The sequence below is a fragment of the Neofelis nebulosa genome, chromosome 10 (genome assembly GCF_028018385.1).
Source record: "Neofelis nebulosa isolate mNeoNeb1 chromosome 10, mNeoNeb1.pri, whole genome shotgun sequence".
NCBI classification, from domain to species: Eukaryota; Metazoa; Chordata; class Mammalia; order Carnivora; family Felidae; genus Neofelis; species Neofelis nebulosa.
In genome coordinates, this window is record NC_080791.1 from 68706758 (window position 1) to 68732616 (window position 25859).

At 40.7% G+C, this 25859-nt stretch overlaps 1 protein-coding gene across 13 annotated transcripts in view; it reads left to right on the forward strand.

Moving 5' to 3' along the window:
• Positions 1-25859, forward strand: part of MICAL2 (microtubule associated monooxygenase, calponin and LIM domain containing 2) — a 225088-nt gene that overhangs the window by 172541 nt on the left and 26688 nt on the right. For 11 of the 13 annotated variants that reach the window (XM_058688266.1, XM_058688267.1, XM_058688270.1 and 8 more), the window contains 3 exons: positions 17377-17492; positions 22440-22529; positions 25257-25350. In XM_058688266.1, coding sequence (XP_058544249.1) covers positions 17377-17492; positions 22440-22529; positions 25257-25350 — 300 coding nt within the window. Of the gene's footprint in view, positions 1-5578; positions 5623-17376; positions 17493-19025; positions 19624-22439; positions 22530-25256; positions 25351-25859 lie in introns of those variants that run through there. The other 2 variants (XM_058688265.1, XM_058688268.1) reach the window with 2 other exon arrangements.

Sequence of the window (25859 nt, forward strand, 5' to 3'; positions counted from 1 at the left end):
GACTAACAACGGGCATCTTTCCCTTTCTTTTGCTTCCCAAATTAAATTCTGACAAAAGTAGGAAAACTTGAATTTGAAAAACGTGAAAAATTGGGGGAAAAAATTGAATTTGAAATTACATTACAGAAAGTTTTGAAAGAGACAAAGAATCGACCATAATCTCACCACTTTCTCACTCATTATCCATGTATGGCAACTTTTACTAAGTTTTACCCCCAAAATTGTATTTTTCATTTTTTAAAGTTTATTTATTCATTTTGAGAGAGAGAGAGAGAGAGAGGGAGAGAGAGAGAGATTGAGAGAGAGAGAGAATGTACGCATGAGCAGGGGAGAGGGGCAGAGGGAGAGAATCTTAAGCAGGCTCCATGCTCAGCACAGCCCAATGTGGGGCCCAATCCCATGAACTGTGAGATCATGACCCGAGCCTAAATCAAGAGTCAGATGCCCAGGTGCCACCCAGGTGCCCCCAAATTGTATTTTTTTAATCAACAATATAGCATAACTATTATGACAGTCACACGTAGTCTACATAAATGCGATTTAATGGCAGTAGAATGTTATTAACACTAGTGGATATGTTACTTCATTAAATAAATTATTTTTATCTAGAAAATAATAAAACTATTTTTTAAATTTTTTCAATTTTTAGATGTTTATTTATTTTTGAGAGGGAGAGAGAGACAGAGTGTGAGCAGGGGAAGGGCAGAGAGAGGGAAACACAGAATCTGAAGCAGGCTCTGGGCTCTGAGCTGTCAGCACAGAGCCCGACGCGGGGCTCGAACTCATGAACCATGCGATCGTGACCTGAGCCGAAGTCAGACCCTTAACCAACTGAGCCCTACAGGTGTCCCCAAACCGTTTATTGTTTAAATTATGCCTATGAATATATTTATATTTTATATATGTGGTATTGAACGAACATTTTTTATGCATATAGGTTTTTCTTTCCTTTGAATTATTTTTTTAGGATAGGTTCCAAGAAATGAGATTACTGGATTAAAGATGCAAATTTTTTTTTTCTTACACTAACATTGTTTCTTAACGGTATGGATAAAGGATACATGGGGCCTCTCTGTGTTATTTCTTATAACTGCATGTTGTCAGTTTCAATTAAACCGAGAGAAAGGTAACAGTTTATATTCCACCACTAATGTATGAAGTACCTTTTCCGCCATACCGTCATCTGTATTGTCTCATATTTTAAAAATATTGCTGTTTTACTAGTCAAAAAATGGTGCCTCTTTTAAACTTAGGTTTTTTATTACTATTTAAAAACAGTTATGTATGTGGTTAACAATGGAAACCTAGGCTTTTTATATTTAAATCTGATTATAATTTTTAAATGATTGAATTAATAAATTGGAAGAATCTGACAATGTGAAAATATATTTTTTAGAAAGTAACATATATTCTCTGTCCCACTCCTCCTTGCCAAAGTTTTGGTATGTATCTTTAGAGACAGTTTAAACACATGATTTATTTTTTTTTAATTGTTGATATTTGGTTGATGGCTTTAAATAAACTGTGACTCTCCTGTCCCTATTCTTGAGCAACTTTGTTTTTATTTATTTATTTTTAACTTTTTTCTTTTTTTAACTTTTATTTTGGAACTTAAGTTTTCAAGCAAAAAATTAATTTCCTTCTTTGGTGCCTTAATCAGAAAGCTGTACAGATTAACAAGAGACTTTATTTTCAGCCAAGCTGAGGATAGGCACAAACAGGCTGGAGTTTAATTATACCCTTTATATCACATCGTAAACTTTAATGTGTTGTGCATTTTTTGATAGATAGTACATTCGTGTAGTTTATTATTTTTTTATTTTTTAATATATGAAATTTACTGTCAAATTGGTTTCCATACAACACCCAGTGCTCATCCCAAAAGGTGCCCTCCTCAATACCCATCACCGACCCTGCCCTCCCTCCCACCCCCCATCAACCCATTCGTGTAGTTTAAAATAAAAGGGTGTAAAATGAACAAAATAAATAGTCCTATCTCCCTTCCCTGTCCCTGTGCCATCCAGGTCCTATCCTTGATGACAGATGTTATCATCAACCTCTTAGGCATTCTTGCAGACAGAATTCATGCATATAAGAGTAATTTTATAAATAACAATATTTGTTTCTTTTTTTACATTAAGGTAGTATGCTAGCATATCGTACACACTTTGTATTATGCTTTTAATTTTATTTTAGAGATCATTGCTTGTGGGCACATAAAGACCTTTCTCCTTTGTTTTCTAGCTGCACAGGATCTCTGCACAGGTGTAGATGTGGATTTAGGTAGCCAGGCCCCCAGGATGGAAAGTCAATTGCAGATCTTTTGCTACTGCAAACAGTGCTGTTGTAATTAACTGAGAACTTAGGCCATTTGGCATATGTGGAGTAGTAGAGGTAGAAATACTGGAACGAAGGATATGTGAATCAGGGATTTTAATCGAGATTGCCAAATCCGCCATCAAAATGGTGCCGGTTCAGCAAAATATGAACGTGGTGTTTCAACACTTGCACTAACCAATGGGCTATCCAATTTTTTTTTTATCTTTACCATTGTGACAGGTGACTGAGTACCTTTTCAATTTAAAAAGTCATTTGTATTTCCTTTTCTATGACCTATTATCTCTTCTATCCAGTTTTCTGTTGTACTGTTGGTATTTTTCTTAATGATGTGAAGGGACTCTATTAAAAGGAAATGTAGCCCTTTAGTTGTGACAGGAATTACAAATATTTTTTCCAGCCTCTTGTTTGTTTATGGTGGATTTTGTCACATAAAAGTTTTATTTTTATATCGTTGTTATAAGCAGTTTTTCATTTTATGGCTCCTAGCCTTTATATAATAGTTCAGAAAGTACTTCTTCCAAGTTTTAGAAAAGAATTTTCTTACAGTATCTTTTAGGTTTTCTTGTTTGTTTTTAATTTTTTACATTTAAATATTTATATCAAGAAACAGTCCTAATATAAAATGTGAGGTGTGGATCCAGCCCTGTTTTGGTTTTGTTTTGTCTTAAGCTGTCTCCCTGGTTATTCTAAAATAATTTAGTGACTAATCCATCTTTTCTCTTATGTGAAATGACATATTTGTCATGTATCAAATTCCTGTACTTGGATGGATTTCCCTATGTGTCAGTACCACACTGTTTTAATTATTTTGCTTTATATATTTATACCCTTTTAAATTTATGTATGTACTGTCAGATAGGAACAGTATTCCATGATTGATCCTCTCTTTCAAAATTTCCTGGCTCTTCTTCCTTGTTTGATATTCTATCTGAACTTAGCCTCAGCTTGTTTATGTACAAAAAAAAGATCCTATGAGTATTTTCATGGCATTAAGTTTACAAACTAAGTTGGCAAGAATTCACAACCTTATGATATAAATTGCCTTTCCATTTGCTCTCTGTTTTATGACACCGCCCCCAGAATATTTTAAACCTTACATCATACAGGTCTTGCATATTTATTAAGTTTATTATAATGTATTCATTTTTATTATTGCTAGTGTAAATAAGATCTTTTGATATATCTTTCTACTATTGTTTGTATATCTGAAATGTATTGACTTCTGTATAAATACTTTTTGCCCATCCATTGTGCTGCCTTCTACTTGCTTGTGAAAGCTTTCCAGTGGCTTCTCCTGGGTCCTCCCTGAATATGCAATCCCAACATCTGTAAATAATGATAATCTTACCTCTTGTTTACAAGACGTATACCTCTAATTTATTTTGTTTCCTTAGTTTCTTTGGTTTCTAGAATCTCCAGAACAGTATTAACTAAAAGTGGTGATGATGGTTTCCTTATGACATTCCTAACCTTAATGAGAACGCACCTCATTAAGGAGAATGTTTTCCCATCTAAGCATGATGCTTGCTTCTGGGTTGACTGGGATATATTTAAACACTTCAAGGAAATTGCCATCTAACCCTACTTTACTGAAAGTATTTTAAATCGTGAATGGTTGTTGAATTTTATCAAATGATACTCGGCACCCTTCAAGATAATTGTATGATTTTATTTTCTCCATAGTTTGATTAATACTATGAATTATGTAATAGATTCACTGATATTGAACCATCCTTATATTGCTAAAATGAATACCACTTGGTCATGACATCTTATTATTTTAATATAACTGTTCTGTTTGTTAGTATTTTATTTAAGATTTTTGCATTAAATTCATTCAGAAGATTGGTCTTCATTTATTTCACATTTAGATGACTTTTGTATATGCTGATTACAATAAGTGGGGGCCAGTGTGTTTTCCTGATTTATTTATCACGGAGAGCTCTTTCATTTACATTCACTGAGAAATGGTATGACTTCCTTGGCTTGGAACAGAATGAGAAGGTAGAGAATGGAATTAGGTTAAGGCTGACCAGCCTTAGAAATAGTGCCTGGGCCCATCTCATGGAAGAGTTTGTCTTTCTCTCAGGTGTTCTCAGGTCAATATCCTAAGAATGCAAAGATTTTCCCTACCCTATGAGATTAGGCTCAGATTAGTTTCCTTTTACTACTTTTTAAATTTATTTATTTCTTAATAAAGGAATTTATTATTCCTTTCATTTCCCTGTCCAGCCCACCAATCACACACATACACACTGACATTGCTCTCTCCACAGTTAACCTGTGGGTACGCTCCCATGCAATGGAGAAAAAGAACCATATCATAACTGAAAATGAGAAACTTTCAAAACGTATTCAAATGGACATACCTCAAACTTACGGTCACTTGAATAAATCGGCTGAAATTTAATTTTTCTCTTTTCCACAAAACTTCCTGGGTTCATTGATAGTATACATAAACTTCTCAGGGTCCTTGAATTACTTAGGGGCATAAACTGATTTCAAGCACTTCCCAGTGCTGATTTTATACAAACAATTTTGAATGCGAGGTATCATTCTCGTATATAATTAAAGCACCCCGAGAACCTCCTTTTTCTTTTTGCATTAAATCTTTATTGTAATATAAAATATACACATTGAAGTACACAACTAATGAATTTTTGCAAAGTGCACATTTGCTTAAATACGCCTGAGATTAAGATCTAGAAAATCACCAGCACTCAGAAGCCTCAGTCATGCTTCTTCCCACATACATGTGACACCCAACAAAAGTGCTTACCATCTGACTTCCATCATCTCGGATTGCTTCTGCAGTTTTTTGACTTTATAAACGTTGAATCATTCAGTATTGTGGTAGGCAGGATTCTCAGAGGGCCCCATGCTTTCTGCCCTGCAGATCTCATCTTCCTGAGTATGGTGGGAACGTGAACATGATGGATCTCACTCCTGTGATTAGGTTACCAGAGTTTGTGAATGTAATTAAGTTCTAAACCAATTGACTTTGGGTTAATCAAAAGGGAGATTATCCTGGGTAGCCCTAACCTAATTGGAGGAGCCCTTAATAAGGAGGGGGCCCTTCCTGAAACTCACTGGGTGAGAAAGATAGGATCCTGCTGGCCTGGAAAAAGTCAACTGTCATACTATGGGAGGCCCTACGGACAGCGGGCCTCTGAGAGTGAAGATGGGCCTCCAGCAGACAGCCAGCGAGAAAATGGGCCCCATCTCCTATGACCACCAGGAACTGGATGCTGCCAACAACCTGAATGAGCCGGGAGAGAACTCTGAGCTGCAGATGAGACCCCAGCGTGGCAGACACATCAATCTTGGCTTTGTGAGACACCCAACAAGAGCATCTGGTTGAGCCGTGCCTGCCTCCACTTTTGACCTATACGACTGTGACATAATAAATGGGTATCATCATAGGTGCCGAATCTGAGTTCATTGCTTCCACAACAACAGAAAATACAAGTATGTATTGTGCCTGGCTTCTTCTGTTAAACATTATTGGCGGGGGCGGGGCGGGGGGGGATGTGGGCAGGGTTCAATATTGTTGTAGGCAGCAGTGGTTCATTCTTTACATTGTTACCTTCTATTCCCTTTTGTGAATATGCCACGATCGTGCATTCTGAAGCTGGGCATTTAGGTGTTCTCAGTTGCTTTTATTGTGAATAATGCTGCTTTGAGCATTCTTATACCTATCACTTGTGTTGGCTATTGTCAAAGATAAAGCCAGATGCCATGAAAGGTGTTAAGGACAGATTTTAACTGATAATACACTATTGCAGCAGAAGAGAGAGTCCAACATGAAGTGAACTCACCTTTGAACTTTACAGAGGTGGCTGGGTGTTCTACAGGGTGATTGAGGGAATAGGGAGGGGCTGAGCAAAGGCTCAGTAGAGTCAAGGAAGTGAAGAATTATAAAGGTTTGGTCGGCATAAATGCTGAATAGGCTAGTTGTGTGTGTTAGCTGACAATTATTGAAGTTAGGATTCTATCTTCCCATAGAGACTGGGAGACAGAGGTCCTATCCTTCCTGATGATTACCTTTCAAAGGACTGGCTTTCAGGTTCTTGAGAAAGACATTCTTGAGTGGTAGGAGATTCATATACATCTCAAGGGGACCAAGGACTGTAAGAAAGGGCAGTCAGAGCCCTATCAGCAGGTGTTGACTAGAACAAACACTAAATTGCTTTGTTGTCAGCCTTGAGTTTTCTCAGGTAGGTACTTTAAGGAGGGCTAGGGTTATCTTAGGGATGTGACCTTGAGTTGTTAGAAACTGTTAGTGTTCAAGTCTTTTCGCATAGGAAGAAGTGGGTGGGCTAAATAATTTATGTTGAGAGTCTATAGTTTTTATAGACTATAAAAAGTTGAGGCCTAGCCAAGAAGAAGCTTGCCCAGAGTTTGTTCAAAGAGAGAAGCTTTATCAGGGAACGCCTGGGAGTGGATCTGATGCGTGGTAGGGTAGGCATGTACGTGGTTTGCGTTAGAAGATACCGTCAGACAGTTTTCCAAAGTGGTTGTACGAGTGTTTATACATTCCAGTAGGAAATGAGAGCTACCCTTGACCTACATCCTTGCCAACACTTGACAGTCTCAGTTTTGTTTTATGTTTTGCTCTCACCATGTTTATGAAAGGTATCTCATTGTTTGAATTTGCATTTACCTGATAATGATGTTGCACTACTTTTGACATTTTCTCTCCCTCTTTTTTAAAGTTCATTTATTTATTTTGAGAGAGAGCAAGAAAGAGCACATGAGCAGGGGAGGAGCAGAGAGAGAGGGAGAGAGAATCCCAAACAGGCTCCGCGCTGAACCCGACATGGGGCTCGATCTCACAAACTGTGGGATCATGACCTGAGCAGAAATCAAGAGTCAGGTGCTTAACCAACTGAGCCACCCAGGCATCCTCTATTCAGATATTCTCTTGTATGAAATCTCTATTCAGACCTTTTTGCCCAGACCTCTTGCATAGATGGTCCTTTCCTTATTAAGTTGTAATCTGTGTAGATTCTGGATACAAGTCCTCTGTCAGATACATGTGTTATGAGTATCTTCTCTCCCTCTTAGGCTCACTTTTTCACTCTTTAAAAAAAAAATGGGGGAGGGTCAGAGAGAGAGAGGGAGACACAGAATCTGAAACAGGCTCCAGGCTCTGAGCTGTCAGCACAGAGCCAGACGCGGGGCTCGAACTCACGGACCATGAGATCATGACCTGAGCCGAAATTGGACGCTCAACCGACTGAGCCACCCAGGCACCCCTCACTTTTTCACCCTTAAAGGTGTCTATTAATAAACAGAAGTATTTATTCTAATGAAGCCAAATTTATCAATAGTTTCCTTTATTGTTGTTGGTTTCTGCATCCTGTTGATGAAATCTTTCCCTATTCTGAAGTCATAAAGATGTTCTATTTTACTTTCTAGAACTGTGCCGTCCAATATGGCAGCCACTACTGCACACTTCAGATATGGTTATTATGAGTGAGGACTGCATTTTTAATTTTATTTCATGTTATAATAAATTTAAATTTAAAAACTGAAGCAATGCAAAATATTCTTCTAGTAAACACAACGTTTTGCTTTTTGAATTACATTTTACTTTAACCATTAAAATTTTATCACCTAAACAGGAATATTCTTTTTTTACAGAAATTTTTTTTAATGTTTATTTATTTTTGAGAGAGAGAGAGACAGAGTGCAAGCAGGGGAGGCACAGAGAGAGAGGGAGACAGAAAATCTAAAGCAGGCTCCAGGCTCTGAGCTGTCAGCACAGAGCCCAATGTGGGGCTTGAACTCACAAACCATGAGATCATGACCTGAGCCAAAGTCGGGCCCTTAACCGACTGAGCCACACAGGCACCCCTAGCCAGGAGTGTTCTGTAAGTATAAAACATGTGCCAGATTCTGAAGACTTAGTATGAATGCAATAATGTAAAATATCTCAGTAATTTCTATATTGACCACATGTTGAAATGATAATATTTTTGACATTTGGGGCTACATAAAATACATGATTAAGACTAATTGCATCTGTTCCTTTTCACATTTTTTAATGTGGCTAATGGAAAATTTTGAGATACATGTATGGCTCATATTTCTTTTGGACAACAGTTATAAAAGTTTTATTCTTCTACCTTTTGCAATTTAGTCTAGTACAAAAGTAGGATAGATATTTGTGTATTCTGTGAGGTAGAGTGAAGGTTTATTGGTTGGTTTTTTTCTTCTTGTTTTTCTTGATTCAGCAGCATTTATTTTTAAAAGGCCATCCTTCTCCTCCATTTCATTGCTGTGACTTCTGTCATAAATTAGGCAGGTCTGTTTTTGGCCTTCTATCCTGTTCCACTGGTTGATTTGTCCTTGCACCTCAGTCAGGAAGTGGTTTTATAATAAGTCTTCATAGCCTGGAATAGACCCTCCACTTTGTTCTTCTTGGCGTTTTGTATTTCCATGTGACTTACTGAATCAATCAATCATTTTCCACAAAAATATTTTCTGAACATTCGATTGGGATCACATTGAATCTATAGATCAATTTGGAGACAATTAACATCTTTGCATGTTGAGTCTTCAAAGCCACGGACATGACATATCCCTGAGGTGTTCTTCAATTTCTTCCCGTGTTTTGTGATTGTAGAGATCTTGCACAATTTTCATTAGATATATTCCCTAGTATTCGATTTTTTGGTGCAGTTATAAATGATACAGTCTTTAATCGATTAATTTACAGATATTTGGTAACTTTAGAATATTGAGTCTTCTGATCTAAGAATATACAATAGTCCTCTATTTAGCCAGAGTTCCTAAAATTCTAGATATAAATCCTTCATCAGACATGTGTTTGCAAATATTTTCTCCTAGTTGATGGATTATCTTTTTATTATCATCACAGCATCTTCCAAAGAATGGAAGTTTTTAGTTTGATGAAGTCACCTTTATCAATTCTTTTATAATTTGCGTAATTAAGAAATCTCTGCTACACCTAAAGTCACTGAGAATTTCTCCTGGGTTTTCTCCCAGAAGCTTTACAGTTTTTAGCTTTCAGGCTTGGATCTACAATCCAATTCTAATTAATTTTTTATAGTGAATTGAAGTCAAGTTTTTTGGCCTGTAGATATCCAATTGTCAGCACCACTTGTTAAAAAGTCTATTCTTTCCCTCATCGAGTTATTCTGGCACCTCTACAGATAATCTGTTGACTATACATGTGTAGGTATCACTCTGTCCTCTTTAATCTGTCCGTTGATCTACATGTTTAGCCTTACACTAATAACATGTGCTCTTGGTAACTGTGGCTTCACCTGAAAACAGGTAGTGGGAGTCCTGCAGTTTTGTTCTTAAATATTATTTTGGCCACTCTAGGTCTTTTGTGTTTCCATATAAACTTTAGAATGAGCTTGTCAGTTTCTACCAAATAAGCCCGTTAGAATTTTGATTGATATTGTTTTTCGTTTATAAATCAGTTTGGGAAGAATTGACAACTGAGTTTCTGTCTGTGAAAATGGGATCTCTCTCAGTTTATCTAGGTTTTCCTTAATTTTTCCTAGAAAAGGCTGTTAGTGTGCAGTGTGTAGTTCTGCATATTTTTTATTGAATGTGTCCCTTCAGTGTTTCATTTTTTTGTTGTTGCTATTATAAATGGAATGGCTTTCTTAATTTTTATTTTCTGTTGGTCATCGTTGATATATAGAAACACAATGGACTTTTTATATTGTCCTTGCTAAACTCACTTATTATTCGAGGAGCTTTTTAATAGGATTTTCTATACAGATAATCATGTTGTCTATAAATACAGTTTGACATCTTCCTTTCCAGTTTTTATACCTTTTATTTAAATTTCTTGCCTTATTTTTCTGCCTGGGACTGCCTATGCAATTGTTAAGAATGTACATCATTGTCTCCCCCCACCCCCCCATAACGGAAGGATTATATTTCACTGCTGAATATATTGTTTGCTGTAGATTTTTAAGGCAGGTACTTTATATTAAAGAAAATTCCATCTTTCCTTAGCTTACTATGACTTTTTATCATGAATAATGGATAAATGTAATCAAATGCTTTTTTACATCTATGGAGATAAATTTTTTTTTTTACTTTAATGAATAATGTGCTGAATTACATTGACTGATTTTTTTTAATGTTTCTTTATTTTGAGGGGTGGGGGCATGGAGAGAGGGAGAGAATCCCAAGAAGGTTCTGCACTGTCAGCACAGAGCCTGGCTCAGTGCTAGATCTCATGAACCTGTGAGATCATGACCTGAACTAAAATCAAAAGTCGAACACTTAACTGACTAAACTACCCAGGTGTCCCATTGATTGACTTTGTTATAGAGATTTGAAAATGTCACACCATTATTGTGTTCTTGGAGTAAACTCAACGTGGTCATAATGTATTGTGTATTTTTATGTATCACTGTATTGGATTTGCTAACTATTTTTAGAAGTTTTGCAGCCATGCTCCTGAGAGTTATTGGTCTGAAGTTTCCCTTTCTTGCAATATCCTTGTCAGGTTTTGGATTTTATCCTAGCCTTGTAACACAAGTTGGGAAGTGTTCCATCTTTTTCTGTTCTCTGGAAGAGGGTTTGTATTTTTTTTTCAACACTGGTGTTATTTGCTCTTTAAACATTTGAGCACAAATGAAGTCATCTAGCCTAGCACTTTCTCTGTAGGGTGGTTTTTAACTGTGGAGTTAGTTTCTTTAATAGATATGTAAGTATTCAGATTTTCTATTTCTTCTTATGTCAGTTCTGGTAAGTCATGTTTTTCTTTATTTTTATTTTTATTTTTATTTATTTATTTATTTATCAATATATGAAATTTATTGTCAAATTGGTTTCCATACAACACCCAGTGCTCATCCCAAAAGGTGCCCTCCCCTCCCTCCCACCCCCCCATCAACCCTCAGTTTGTTCTCAGTTTTTAAGAGTCTCGTATGCTTTGGCTCTCTCCCACTCTAACCTCTTTTTTTTTTTTTCCTTCCTCTCCCCCATGGGTTTCTGTTAAGTTTCTCAGGATCCACATAAGAGTGAAAACATATGGTATCTGTCTTTCTGTGTGTGGCTTATTTCACTTAGCATAACACTCTCCAGTTCCATCCACGTTGCTACAAAGGGCCATATTTCATTCTTTCTCATTGCCATGTAGTACTCCATTGTGTATATAAACCACAATCTCTTTATCCATTCATCAGTTGATGGACATTTAGGCTCTTTCCACAATTTGGCTATTGTTGAGAGTGCTGCTATAAACATTGGGGTACAAGTGCCCCTATGCATCAGCACTCCTGTATCCCTTGGGTAAATTCCTAGCAGTGCTATTGCTGGGTGAGTCATGTTTTTCAATGATTTTTCCATTTTATCTAAATTTTCAAACTTATTGTCATAAGATCATTTGTATAATAGCTTCCTTGAATACTCTGTAGGGCTTTTCATCCTCAATATTGGTTATTTGTGTTTTCTGTCTCTTTTCTGTTAATCATTCTTCTTAGAAATCATCAATGTTATGTCTTTTAAAACAACCAAATTTTTGCTTCATTAATTTTCTATTTTATTTCTGCTTTATTTTTATTGTCTCTCGTAATCTATTCTTATCTTGATTATTTTCTTCCTTTTAGTTTCTTTAGGTTCAGTCAGTGGTTCTTTTTCTAACTTCTTGAAATAGATCATAGGGCATTAACTCTCAACTTTTCTTTTGCACAGTGTGTGCATTTAAAGCTCTAAATTTCCCTTAAATCACTACTTTAGCTACATCCTAGTTTATGTTGTTATGCCATATTCTTATCCCATCAGCTTAAATTTATGTTTATTTCTTCTTTGGTCTGGAGGTTCTCAGAAAAGTTCTAATCATGTTGAGATTTTATAGTTATATTTTATATTATTGATTTTTAGCTTAATCTCACTATGTCGGAAGACATACTTTGATGACCTTAGTCCTTTGAAATTTGTTGATACTTTCTATGTTCACCAACCCAGGAGCTCCTGGATCCTGTACTTTAGAGATTTTTATGGAGGCTTTTTCACATAGGCATGATTGATTATTAATTTATTTTCCAGTCCCTTCCCTGTCTCTGGAGGATCAGGGGTAGAACTGTAAGTTCCAGGCTCTGGTCACAGCTTGGTCTCTCTAATGACCAGCCATCCTCCAGGAGCTCACCAAGAGTCACCTCATTAGAACAAAAGGTGCTCCTATCACCAGAAGTTTCAAGGGACTTAGAAACTACTCAGGAATGACAACAGTTTCGGGAGCTCTGTGTCAGGAACTGGAGTCAAAGACCAGATATGGGTGGGAATGGGGGACAGAGACCAAATTATGTATTTCTTCTTAGCTCACACTATCCTATATTAAATAGCCAATTATCTTTTAAAGAAATTAAATTTACCATTCCAGAAATGGCTCTTCATAGAGCCATTCTAAGCCATTCATGGGTCTTCATGCCATGTGCTATATTCCTTCTGCTACAGAACTTCTTTTAACATTTTTTAATTGTATATCTTCTAACAACAAATTATCCTAGCTTTTCTTTTTCTGGAAAAAAAAAGCCTTTATTTTTTCTTCATTTTGAATGGATCATTTCACTGGATATAAAATTACAAATTGACAGACTTTTCTTTCAACATTTTGATGATGTTTCATTGTCTCTTAGTCTATTTAGATTCCAATGAGATGCCCATGGACATTCTTAACTTAGTTTCTCTGTGGGTAATCTATCAGTTTTCTTTGTCTGCTTTTAAGACTTTATCTGTATCTCTGGTTTTCAGCAATTTTATTAGCATGAGCCTTGCTATGATTTTCTTTATGTTGACCTTGCTTATGGTTTATTGAGCTTCTTGGAACTGTGGATTTATAACTTGCATTAAATTTGTGTGGTTTTCAACAATATTACGTCAATGACTTTTTCCATTTCTATCTCCCGCTATCTCCTTCTGGCACTCCATCCATGTGTATTTTAGACCCCTTAATATTATCTCACAGATCACTGAGGTTAAGTTTTTCAGTCTGTCTTTTCCTCTGTGTTTCATTTTGGATGGTTTCTACTGCTGTAATTTAATTTCACCATTTTCCTCTGCAATATTTAACCTACTATTAAGCTAATCCAGTGAAAGTTTCATTTTAGATTTTATATTTTTCATCTTTTTAAAAACAGTTTATTTATTTTGAGAGAGAACACAAGTTGGGGAGGGGCAGAAAGAGAGGGGGACGGAGGATCTGAACCAGGCTCTGTGCTGACAGCAGAGAGCCCAATGTGGGGCTCAAACTCACAAACCATGAGATTGTGACCTCAGCCAAGATCAGACGCTTAACCAACTGAGCCACCCGGGCACCCCTGTATTTTTCATCGTTGTAGGTTCCATTTGGTTCGTTTTTCTATATTTTTTACTTCCTCATTCTACTCATGCTGTCTTTTTATTTTTTTATTTTTTTATTTTTTTTTTATTTTTTATTTTTTATTTTTTTTTTTTTATTTATTTTTGGGACAGAGAGAGACAGAGCATGAACGGGGGAGGGGCAGAGAGAGAGGGAGACACAGAATCGGAAACAGGCTCCAGGCTCCGAGCCATCAGCCCAGAGCCTGACGCGGGGCTCGAACTCACGGACCGCGAGATCGTGACCTGGCTGAAGTCGGACGCTTAACCGACTGCGCCACCCAGGCACCCCTCATGCTGTCTTTTTAAATTCTTGAGCGCATTTATAATAGCTGTTTTTAAATCCTTGTCTGCTAATTCCATTTATTTCTGAGTCTGCTTTTGTTAACTAATTTTTCTCTTGATGATCAGCTTATTGTCCTGCTCTTTTACATATACTTCCTGGCTGCTAGATATTGTGACTATTACATTGTAGAGTGTCTAGACTTTGTTTCTTCACTTAAAGAATGTTAAATAGGCAGTAAAAATATTTGGTAGGCGGTAGTGTAACTTGAAGATCAAGTTGTTTCTTTCAAGGTTGTTTTTTGTAAGCTTGTTTGGGTGAGTTTATAATAACCTTTACTCTAGGGCTAATTTATCCCTGTTACTAAAGTATGACTCTTCTGTGGCCTCTACTCTAATGCCACTAAAGTTTTTTCTACCCTTGCTGGGTGGAACTTGAGTATTTCCCAATCCTGTAAAAAGCTTTAGAGATTATTTAGCCTATAATTCCCAGCAGTTATTGGCCCAGCCTCATGCAGTTTCTCTCTATGGATCTAAAGTTTATTATTAAGCAATAGACTCAAGGAGACTTCTGTGCTTGTTCCTGAAGTGCCTTTTCTGCATAGCTCTCTACGGTTGTCTCCCCCACACATTCCAGCTGCCTCGACTCACTCAAACTCTGGTCTCTGTCTTTTCAACTCAGTGAACCTGCTATGCGCTGTTTAGGCTCTTCCTACCTGCACTGTGGTCTGGAAAGTGCCTCTAGGCAGGGAGGTACTGTGATTGTACGGCTTCATTTGCTTCTGTTCTTACCTTTATCACAGTCCTGCGCTGTCTGTTGTCCAATGTCTGGAAATAGCTGCCTCATATATCTTGACCCGACTTTCAGTGCTTTGCAGTTGGAGATCAATCCCAGAATCAGCCCCTCCATTACAGAGTGAGCAATGCTGCCAGGTTTTGTTAACTTTGCCCTGGAAAAGTTAACTCCTGGAGTCAATGGTTCTGTGGTAGAAGCGGGGAAAGGGGAAGAGATTTAGAGGCAACTATATAACATTTTTTTTAAATGTTTGTTTATTTTGAGAGAGAGAGAGTGAGTGAGACCCACATTCTTGACAGTCATTATGAGCATGTAAATCCCTGGAGAGGAAGAAGCCCATGTCTTTAGTCTTGGTATTTCCAGCAGTGTAGTTTAGCGCTGTTCCTGCATAGTACCATGCTTGTTGGTTTTGTCAAGCTCAGCTGTCGAGTTGAATGTCATGGATAACATGTGGCTCACTCCTCCTCACGTAATAAACATACATTGGGCACCTATTATGACCCAGATCCTATGGTAGGAATAGAGTCGTCCAGAAGATTGAGTCCCAGTTCCTGGCTTTGGGAGCTCAGCCGAGTGGAGTCAGTGAAGCAGACAGGCATTTGTAGTACAGGATGATGAATGCTTTGATAGGCATATGTCCAGAGGACTCTGACGGCACACAAGGAGGAACCTAGCCCTGTGTGGAGGGTTGTGCAAAGTTTGGAGGTAGCAGAGGTGACCATAGAACTTTACATAACATTTGCCAGAAGTTTAAGAAATGCGTTACATTGAGAAATATTTTCCTCTCAATTTCAAGAGAAAATCCAATGGCCCTATAACATTTAGTTTTGAAAGTTTCTACTTTAGGCTACAAGAGTTCTATAAAATGCAGGCTAATCAGGCAGTTTGTTAATATTGCAGTATTGTTGATTTGGATCGACGATCATGATGAGGCAGAGTTGCTGCCACTGCTGACGATGACGACAAGATTTATTTAGGCACCACTAATGAACCAGGCACTGGGTCAGGCTCTTTTCATTGATTACCTTTACTCATCCACCACAGTGCTGCAGGTTAGAAGTTGTGAGTTCCAGAAGCTCAGGGAGGTGAAGTTAGGTCCTCAGGCTCACACACTCAGAAGTGAATACTCCGTGACTACTTTACTCAGTGGTAATTGAGTGGCTGGAACTGGAGGACAATCTGAGCTCACCACTAAGGGTGCCTCCTTCCGTTACTATGATGTCCTCTGAAGCTCTCTTTACCTGAGCTCTCGCATCTGGCAAACTGAAATGGAAAACAGTGAACTCCTTCCCCAGAGAGTCTGTGCTGTTATATAGATGGTTTGCATTATTTTGCTTTGAATAACAGCATATGTAAATGTGCTCCTGGTGGTTAAAATTACCCTTGTTTTTTTGTGTTTTTTTTGTTTGTTTGTTTGTTTTTAAATGTGGCCTCTTCCACTGGGGTAAATAGTTGAAAATTATGGGGAGGAAAAGACAGGCTGGAGAGAATGCTAGTCACATGGAATTGCTTCTCCTTCCCCCTCCTCACCCAACACATACTTCTATTCAGATAGAAGCTGCCACGGCAGAGTAAAGATTCCTACATTTCCCAGCACGGAGTCCTCGCTGGTTCTGAGAGTCAGTGTCCAGAGTGGGTGCATGCAGACAGACATTACTATCAACTCTGCATCAGGATGGTGTGCAAGGGCAGATGTTCTCACTGAGAAGAATAAAAGCCTCCTGTGGCACCTGGAAGACTTCACCACACACGGTCCCCAGCCAGATCACAAAGAGATTAGTGAACACGGGCCCTTTGGCGCCTCTCACCATCCACCTCTTGTTCAGAGATTCGCATATCTCCTCGCCTTCAGCTCTCCCGTGGGCCCTGCATTGTTGAGCCCTCCCTATCTTACAGTGCCTTTCCTGGCATTTGAATCATCACTTCGATGATGTGATAATATCTGCAAGTTGGGAAAATAAAAGTGGCATTTGTTTAGCCATAATTAATGAAATATTTATGTTGCATGAGACTATGTGATAAAACCTTAGGCTTAGAGTCCTTTTGCTTCTGATTACATTTGGGATTTTTTTTTTTCTATGACCAGACATTCTGACGCCAGCTCTTTTACACTGAGCAGATGTCATGTAGTAAAAATGGGTGCCAGATGCTGTGAGCCACAGAAGGGCGATTTGTTTAAGAGCTGGCTCCGACTTTTTTGCATTCAATTACTCTGCAGAACGAACCTTACACGAGCATTTAGGTAACTCAGCTAACTTCAGACAAGGATTTTAATAATAGATTTCATCTCTGAATGCATTCTAAGCAACACACCATATAAATGGTGTTTAAGGAATTAATTGATTTCTGCATAATACCTTTTTTTTTTTAATATGAAAGAGCTGCAAAGCTCTTGGCAGGGACCCAGAAATGTAATTAACGTGGAGGGCCAAATTTCCAGTTGCCCTTAGGTACTGCCTCCTCCTGCTCACGGCAGGTGCAGTGAGGGAAGGGCAGGGAGGAAAGGGGTGAGGGGAAGAAGGGAGGAGGGAGAAGCAGCTTTGGGTTGGGAAGCAGCAAAGAAGCTGAGAGTTCAGTGAGTTCTTCTGTTCCCATTTCAGGTCCCAAACACATCCCTATCCGAGTGCAGGTGACAGGGGCCGCCTCTTCTACCTCTTCCACCGGCTCCTCCTCTGGAGATGAAGAGTTTCATCCCCAGCCTTCGTGGCAGTCAAAGGTAACAAGACTTGGCAAACTAAGAAGGGCTTTTGGCTTATGGGGGCCACTCACCATCTCGATTCCAGACCCAATGTGGTCTCCAGCTGCAGTGGTTTCGTTAGAGGATCGCGTTTCCTTGCATCTGACAGCAACCGCTTTTTACCTGGAACACCCCAAGAATTATCTTTTCTTTTTTTAATTTTAACTTTTAGGAGCTTGCCTTTCTTAGAGACTCCAGCTGGCAGAAAGAAAAAAAAAAACCAGACATATTTACTTAAAATCATTTGGTGACTGCAGCTCTTAAAGTGGGTTTAATATGTGGCCCAACAAGCAAACCATCGAAAAAATTACAACAAGCAGATGCATATTTCCCTGGGGGAAACACAGCTTCATTTAAGAAGCACTAGAGGCAGATTGCATGGAAAATGTTATGTTGATTCTAATCAGAAATATGAAATGGACCATGCAGTTGCATGTAGACATGGATCTCCAAGGGTCCCTGCTGTGGAAGGGGCTAGCTGCGTGCCGGCTGGGGACATGGCCGTCCTTCTCTTTGCTTAATGAACAGATTTCTGGCAAACACTTTAAACAATTCCCATACTCATAGATTTAGAAGTACAAGCGTGGCTATAGGTCCTTAAATGTGTCTGTATGTCACATACGTGAAGACACATCCCACAACCAAATCTCACTGTTCTTTGCTTTATCCACTGGGGCTGGCGCCTTCTCCCTGGGGCTGGCGCATGAATGGTTGGACCTAAGATGCTTTCCAGGAGAACAGAGAAGCAGTTCACTGTACTAACAGTGTTTATTTTTTGGAGCAGTGGGGATCTGAGGAGAAAGGGAGAGAACCACATTTATTTACTTAGACTCAACTTTTCCATATCTGGCATTAGGAGCTTTGGCATCATCTGAAGTCACTCAGGGGTTCCAGCCCCTCCATGGCCCAGCTTAGAGCAAGTCAGGAGGGGAGCCAGGACAGGGCATGAGTGGGGTGAGGGGAAGAGAGGGAGAGACAGAGGGGAAGAAGGTGAGAGGGAGTGGGGGAGGGAATGCAAAGGAGAGAGAATATGTAGGGCTTTCTCCTTTCTAACTCGGGGCATCTCTGATTAGTTCAGTACTCAACACAAATGAATTTGGTGTTATGTTGATTCCTGTGGTTTCTTTACTGTCCCTCTCTCATCCCTTTAAGCAGCCCTGAGTTAAGTCTGTATTCAAGTGAAAATAGACATTCATCAGCCGTTCTAACAGCCATTGCAGCACTCACGGAGAATAGAAGAATGGAATGGTCCAAACACATCGAATAGCAAGACCATGAGATCCCGGACAAGCCTTGCAAGTAGCTCCTTGTCCTCCTGCTGGCCCAGAACAGAGCCTGTCAGCACTTAAGCCCACACTGTGGAAAAGCTTGCCTGCTTCACCTGGGTTCTGACCACTCTTACAGGGAGGGAAGGCGGCCAAAAGGTTCTTTACTACTTCCCAAGGGCTCACTCTGAAGGAACAAGGGTTTCCCCCTCCGCTCTGGTTTCTTTATCTCTTCTCTCCCATACAGGTGTGTCCCTGGCCACTTGGCACAGAGCCCACGTCAGCTCAAATGAAACTTTGCACAGGAAACTGGACACGGGATGTGCACACTCCACCCCTTCTCTTTCCTTCGGCCCTCCCCTCCCCCTGTCCTCCCAGACCCATGCCTGGACCTGGGAGAGTGGGGCAGGCAGCCGGACCTTGGTCCTGCCAGACCTCTCCCTTTCTCTGTCCTTTGTCTTTTCCTTCCTCGCCTTTTTAAAAAATATTTTTAAAGTTTATTTATTTTGAGAGAGAGAACAGGGGAGGAGCAGACAGAGGGGGAGCGAGAGACAGAATCCCAACCAGACCCCACACCATCAGCACAGAGCCCAATGCGAGGCTCGATCCCACAAACCCACAAGACCATGACCTGAGCTGAAATCAAGAGTCAGACACTCAACCGACTGAGTCACCCAAGCACCCTGCCCCAAGCTTCTTTTTCCTTTTCTCTCTGTGCTGTCATTGCCACTATTGAGGATATAAGGACTGTGCCTGGCACATCAGATGGCTATATGAGCATTTGTTAATAAATCATCCTTCTTTTCTATGTCAACATCTTTTAATAAAAGGCAGTAATGGCTTTCTTTCCTTCTCCAGGCTCTGTTTTGCTAACTCTTGATAAAGCAGTAAGGGTTTGGCTCTGCTGCTTGGAAAAGTGTTAAGAAGCTGTCAAGGCATCCCCCCCCCCCACCCTGAAATTATATTAAATGATCTTAATTTATTGGGGGGAGCTTTGACATTTCTCTAAGGCAGGGGTCTTTGATGTCCCTGCACATTACTGGGCACAGGAAAAGCAGTATAGACCAGATGAAAATGTGGATATTGGATTCAGGCTCCCTGGGCTTAACTCCTGGCTCTACCAATTACTAATTGTGCCATCTTGGGCAAGTTACTTAACTCCAAGATTTGATTGCCTTATCCATAATGTAAGTGTAATTTGAGGAATAAGAGATGTGTGAAGTAGTTAGTATAATACCTGCCACATAGCACTTAGGACGTGCTGGGATTTATTATGTAAATTAATATAATGGAAGCTCCAGAGATACTTGTGAGTCTTTGTATAGGTTGAGTTAGACAATCTCTGGATAACACCTACCAGCGATCTCTACCTTGCCCCTCCACCCTACCCTTTCCAGAAAGGTCCTGGCTGCTTAATGGTGAGGTTCCCCCAGCCCAGTGGCCCAGACCCTCTGTTCAGACTGATGGACAGTAAATCTGGAAGCTATCTCATGGAAATAGAGATGATCTGATATGGAATAAGTTTGAGTTCTGAGAGCTAAAATTTCCTTCCAAGGATGAAGAGGAAGATCCTAAGGAGATTCTAGAAAAGGACTCTAGATCCTAAGGAGAATTCTAGAAAAAGGAAATTTCATCATAAATGTTTTCACTGATGATCTGTAGACACTCTGAAGCCTCAAAGCTGGTGGTCCTGAGGAGTGTGATGTTCCATGTCCATAGAATGGGTGACTGAATAACCAGGATGCACGTGGCCCTGGAAGCACACACACATTTTAGGCATAATCCCTGACCTCTGTCGTGGAACTGGATTCCTCTGGCAGTTTCTGGGTTAGGCCTGTTAGGTCTATTCTTCCCTTGTGGATTTATAATCCCTTTAAGGAGCAAACATTCAGTTCAACCTGAATGCCCAGGCACCAGGCTAGCTGTAATAAATTTTTAATTCCATATTTGTTTCTGCCAGCATTAAAAAGAAATCGTTAGCATGCTCTAACCTTTATCCTAATATGTAGAAAGTAGATGAGTATGCTCAGAGAAGACGAACTCATAGTGAAACTAGTCCAGTTTAAACATTTACTTTGTGTGTATAGGATATGTATGTATGTATATCCATATACATATATGTGTGTGTGTTATATATACAGGCACACATGTATGAAAAATGCATTGATTTTAGTAAATTATAATCATGCTAATTTATAAGATGATAATCTAATAGCCATGCCACTGAATAATAAAAATCATGGTTGGGATGAGCACTGGGTGTTGTATGGAAACCAATTTGACAATAAATTACATATAAAATAAATTAATAAAATAAAATAAAACAAAATAAAAATCATGGTATTTACTGAGTACTTATCCCATATCTTTTTAAAGACATTCTCTCAATTAATTCTTTTTTGTTTGTTCATTTATTTTTGAAGAGGGCGTGAGTCGGGGAGGGGCAGAGAGAGAGAGGGAGAGAGCAGGCTCCATTCCATCATCACGGAGCCTAACACAGGGCTCGAGCCCATGAACTGTGAGATCATGACCTGAACCAAAATCAAGAGTCAGATACTCAACTGACTGAGCCAGCCAGGCACCTCCCTCCATTAATTCTTATAACGTCCCCACCAGGTGGGCACTAAATCATTTCCTTCGTTCTGAAGAGGGCACTGAAGTTCAGAAAGTTGTGTGCCATGCTGAAACTTACACAGCTCAGCTGGGATTTGATGCCAGCTTTGTAGGGTGCCTGGGCCCAGCGCTCAGCCAGCATTCTGCTTTTTTCCCAACCGAAAGTGTCTCCTCTGCTTTCCAGTATGTGGAGCTGGCCACACCATTACTTCTCCTTCCGCTGGTGTTTAAAACCTAAGAGTGACACCATCAAAATCCAGACATCTATTTTCCATACATGGATTTTGAGTGCTCTTGATTTTACAAGCCTAGGCACACACAAAACCCAGTGACGTTAATGACATATTTGCACAAGCAAAGTGAAGTGGGGAAGGGAAGCAATCATATGCCTGCCTCAATCCAAGAAACACTCGCATTTGGATTATTTAGATACCTTCCTCTATTCCCAGGCTCAACTGGGCAATGTAGACCCAACCTAAGGACTGTTTAAAATTATTAAATGCTTTTCATGGTGTGTGTGTGTGTGTGTGTGTGTGTGTGTGTGTGTTTCCCTCTCAGGCTCATCCTTCTTGGGCCTGTGGTAGCACCTGTATAGAGTATAATTTTTCTGTTATTCTTTTCCTCAAGGGAGCCAAGTCAATTCTCTATAAAGCCACTCCCACCTACATATGTACATATACACCCCCTCCAACACACACACACACACACACACACACACACACACACACACACCAGTTTTCCAATCTGGCACCTCCTAGCCTTTAATAATTTTAAAATTATTAAAATGAAGTGAAATTTAAAATTCAGCTTCTTATTCATGCTAGCCTCATTTCAGATATCCAATAGCCACATGTGGCTAGTGGCTTCCATATTTTAGACAGCACAGACATAGATAGTCCACCATTGCTGGAAATTCTATCAGAACATTGTTGTTCTAGAAGCTAAGCAGGGGTTCTGTTGGAAAAAGTAGAAGCCTGTGTCATTATTTTGAAAATTTCAACCCCATTTTTCTTGAATATATTTTTTCTTCTCTATTTTGTTTTTTCAGGAGAGGGAGACACTTAGAAGAAGGAAGCTGGAGAACGCAATAAAACAAATGGTTAAGCAAGAAGAATTGAAAAGACTTCATGAAGCTCAGGTCAGAATACAAACTTAACATGAGTGAGTGAGCCTGGGGACTGGGACCTGGTAATTGGATTGGGAAGCCCTTTGGGAGTCTGTATTGTATTGGGGGAGATGGGCTGGGAAAAAGGTCAGTCTCTCTTCTGTAAATGACCAGATTTGTGGCCATTCTAAAAATCCTAACTCAATGCTTGGTTGGATTCTGAGGCCTGGAGAGCCCAGGAGTTGAGCTGGCCCCTCCCAGCTGCCTTTCTATCTGCAAACATGTGTCCTGCAAAGTGAGCCTGGAATGACAGGCGACCCATGGCCTTGGGAACCATCCCAAGCCCTGACTACCACATTGCAGGGACTTAGTTTTGTCCCCTGGGAGGATACAACCTTCCCCTGACTTCCTGACTGTGTCCCTGCTGAACTGACCACTATTAGGAGCTGTCTTTACTCCAAGGTTCGTCAAAAACATGAGCATCCAACATTCCAATATAGATTTCCTCATTTGATTGTTAGTTCTAAACATTCCTGCCCAAATTGGTCTGCCCACTTCTGTCACAGACAGCCAAAGGAAGCAGGAAGTCAAGCATTCTCCATCTCCCTGAGGACCCCAGACTTAGCCTTGAAGAACAGTGGGGTTTTAGGACAGAAGGACTTAGAATGACCATTCGTATTCATGCAGTGTACCCTTATATTCCTTTCTGCAGTTATTCCCTCTGGCCATATAGTTCTGTCAAGGAAGGAAGTCACATTCCTTCACCCTTCAGAGTGACTGACAAGGGAGCCACTCCTGTCACCTAGCGGACAGGGAAAGTCCCTACAAAGTCTCTGTCCACTCCCAACTTCTGAAACAGGTTTCCTTGAAACATTGTACCTTTCCCTTGTGAAAACAAGGTAAGTCTCTATGATATGGATTGGCCGACCCAGCAACCCCCTCCTCGTGTTCTCCCTCCAGACGGTAGGTGGTGATAAGAACCATGATGCCTCTGGAGTCCCCATCTGTTAAAGCTCACAGCAGCCCTTGTTAGTCTCCAAGATTTTCACCCTTGGTTTCCAAACAACAACCGCTGCCATAGTCTGTTCAGGCGGCCATAACATCACACAAAATACGTGGCCTGAAAAACAGGAATTTATTACTCATAGTTCTGAAGGCCAGAAGCCCAAGATGGAGGGCCTTCAGGATTGGTTTTTTGTTTGTTTGTTTGTTTTGTTTTGTTTTGTTTTATCGTAGCCTCTCTTCCTGGCCCGGAGACAGCTGCCTTCCTTCTGTGCCCAGGCAGAGAGGGAGATGTCTCTGGTGTCACTGCCTGTTCACAGAAGGTCACCAGTGCCAACGGCATTAGGGGTCTTATGATCTCATTTAACCTTAATTCCTTCTTTAAAGGAATACAGTCGCATTGGGGTTTGGGCTTCAGGACATGAATGTGGGGGGACACAATTCAGACCGTAACAACCACAAAGCCAGAAATGCACTAGAGTCAGTCATAAAGTCATTGAAATGCTGCCCTTCCGTTAGCGATTCTACGCCACGCCATTGAGAGACGGATTTATAAAAATATAATTGTCTTTAAAAGAGCGGCAGAGGGCACAAAATCACAGGAGTATTTCAGAGAGTCCCCGTCTATTTCAGATTTTAGGTTACACCCCGGGACTTAAACACTCTTAGTCCCCGGCAAGAGGAACCAGGTGGGTACTCAGGCCTGACCCCTGCTCACACCTCTTCACAGGCTCAGAGGCCCTTCAGCAATTGTAGTCTGAATGCAGGGGAGACTGAGAAAATGTGGAGCTCAGGAGGAGTGGGGGTGAGACAGAGCTGCAATGGGGTGGAGGAAGAGGGACACACACCTTCTGCCCGCCCAGACAGCTGCCAGTTCCTTTCATTTACCTGTTCTGCCAGGTGTGAAGTCGGTTCTGCCAAGGGCTGTGCCGTCTCGGCAGCATGCTGCTGGAAAGCAGAGAAAATTGATGGGGGGAAAATGTATATGGGCAGAGGCTGTCCCTTGATTTTCCTTCCTAATACAGACAGGAGAGAAATAGCTGGTAGGGAAAATAAACGGGTAAAAGCAAACCCAGCCGTGACTCCAGACATTAACTAGGGAGGATGTGAGGTTGTCCCCTAGTGGGATAAACATCTTGGGTCTTGTCTTAATCAGCTGCTAGTAAGCCTCCATATGCTCCCACGGTAAGAGGCCCCCGGGTGTCAGCCCTGCGGTGCGGTGAAAGAAGGAGTACAATCGATAGCCAAGGACAGGAGTTGGACAAACCGAGCTCAGCGTCTCCTGCTCCAGACAGGCTTCTTGGGAGGTTTCTGCTGGTTCTTGAGAACATGGAAAGCGACCATGCCCTCCATTTGCTCCCAGAGCCTCGTCCTACTCTGAGTAGTAGCTGCCGCTCTGTGTATGCCACGACCATAGTCAGAGTTCAAGGCTTGGAGAGTCCGGGACAGTGAGAACCGCCCACCTACCCCAGCATCCTCTGCCTGAGAGCACATTTGTGTGGTTGGCCTGAAGAGGACCGTTCTAATGTCTACTCGGGGGCGGATTGAGCTTACGTCCGGCCTCCTTGCTTTATGTGTTCACTCTAAGCGAGGGAAACATCAAGATCTACGATTTGGGAATTGAGAGGTCGTTACCCAAGGAGGGACATTGCAAGGGATAGGGCCTCTTCTGCTTGAAAACTAAGCGGTAGAGTCAGCCCCCTCATGCGACGCTGCACCTCAAGAGTCCCCATGTGACGTGCAATCCTGACATTGCAGGCCATCCAGAGGCAGCTGGAGGAGGTGGAGGAGCGGCAGAGGGCTTCTGAGATCCAAGGCGTGAGGCTGGAGAAGGCGCTGAGGGGGGAAGCAGGTAGGTGGCCCCGCCGATCGCAGAGGCGGGCCTGGGCCGAGAATGGTGCCGGTCTAACCGAGCCGGCCAAACACTGAGACCTCGTCACTGTTAACGGCACTGTTAACGTGGGCAGGTGGCGCTGAGGTCACAGCTGCTCCACATTTCCAAAAACAAACTCATGGTCCAATTTGAAATTCCTAGGGCACTGGTCAGCCCATGGGCCTTGTCCCTGGGTTTCTGGCCCGTCCGGCCTCCCTTATGCAAGTGTGAATGTTCTTTGCAACCCGGGGGTTATGAGAAACTGTTCTGAGATAGTCATGAGAGCTATTTGGGTGTTCAAGCAAAGCGGGGAGCGATTCAAAGGCCGGGCTTGGACTCAAAGTCCTCATCCCTCCCTTTTCTAGCTGTGTACCTTGGGCTGGTCACGTTCTAAACTTTTATGAACTTTCATTTTCTCCTCTAGAATAGGGATATTTGCGGTTTCCTTTAGAACTGATATAAGGATTAAAGAAGAAATTATATATATA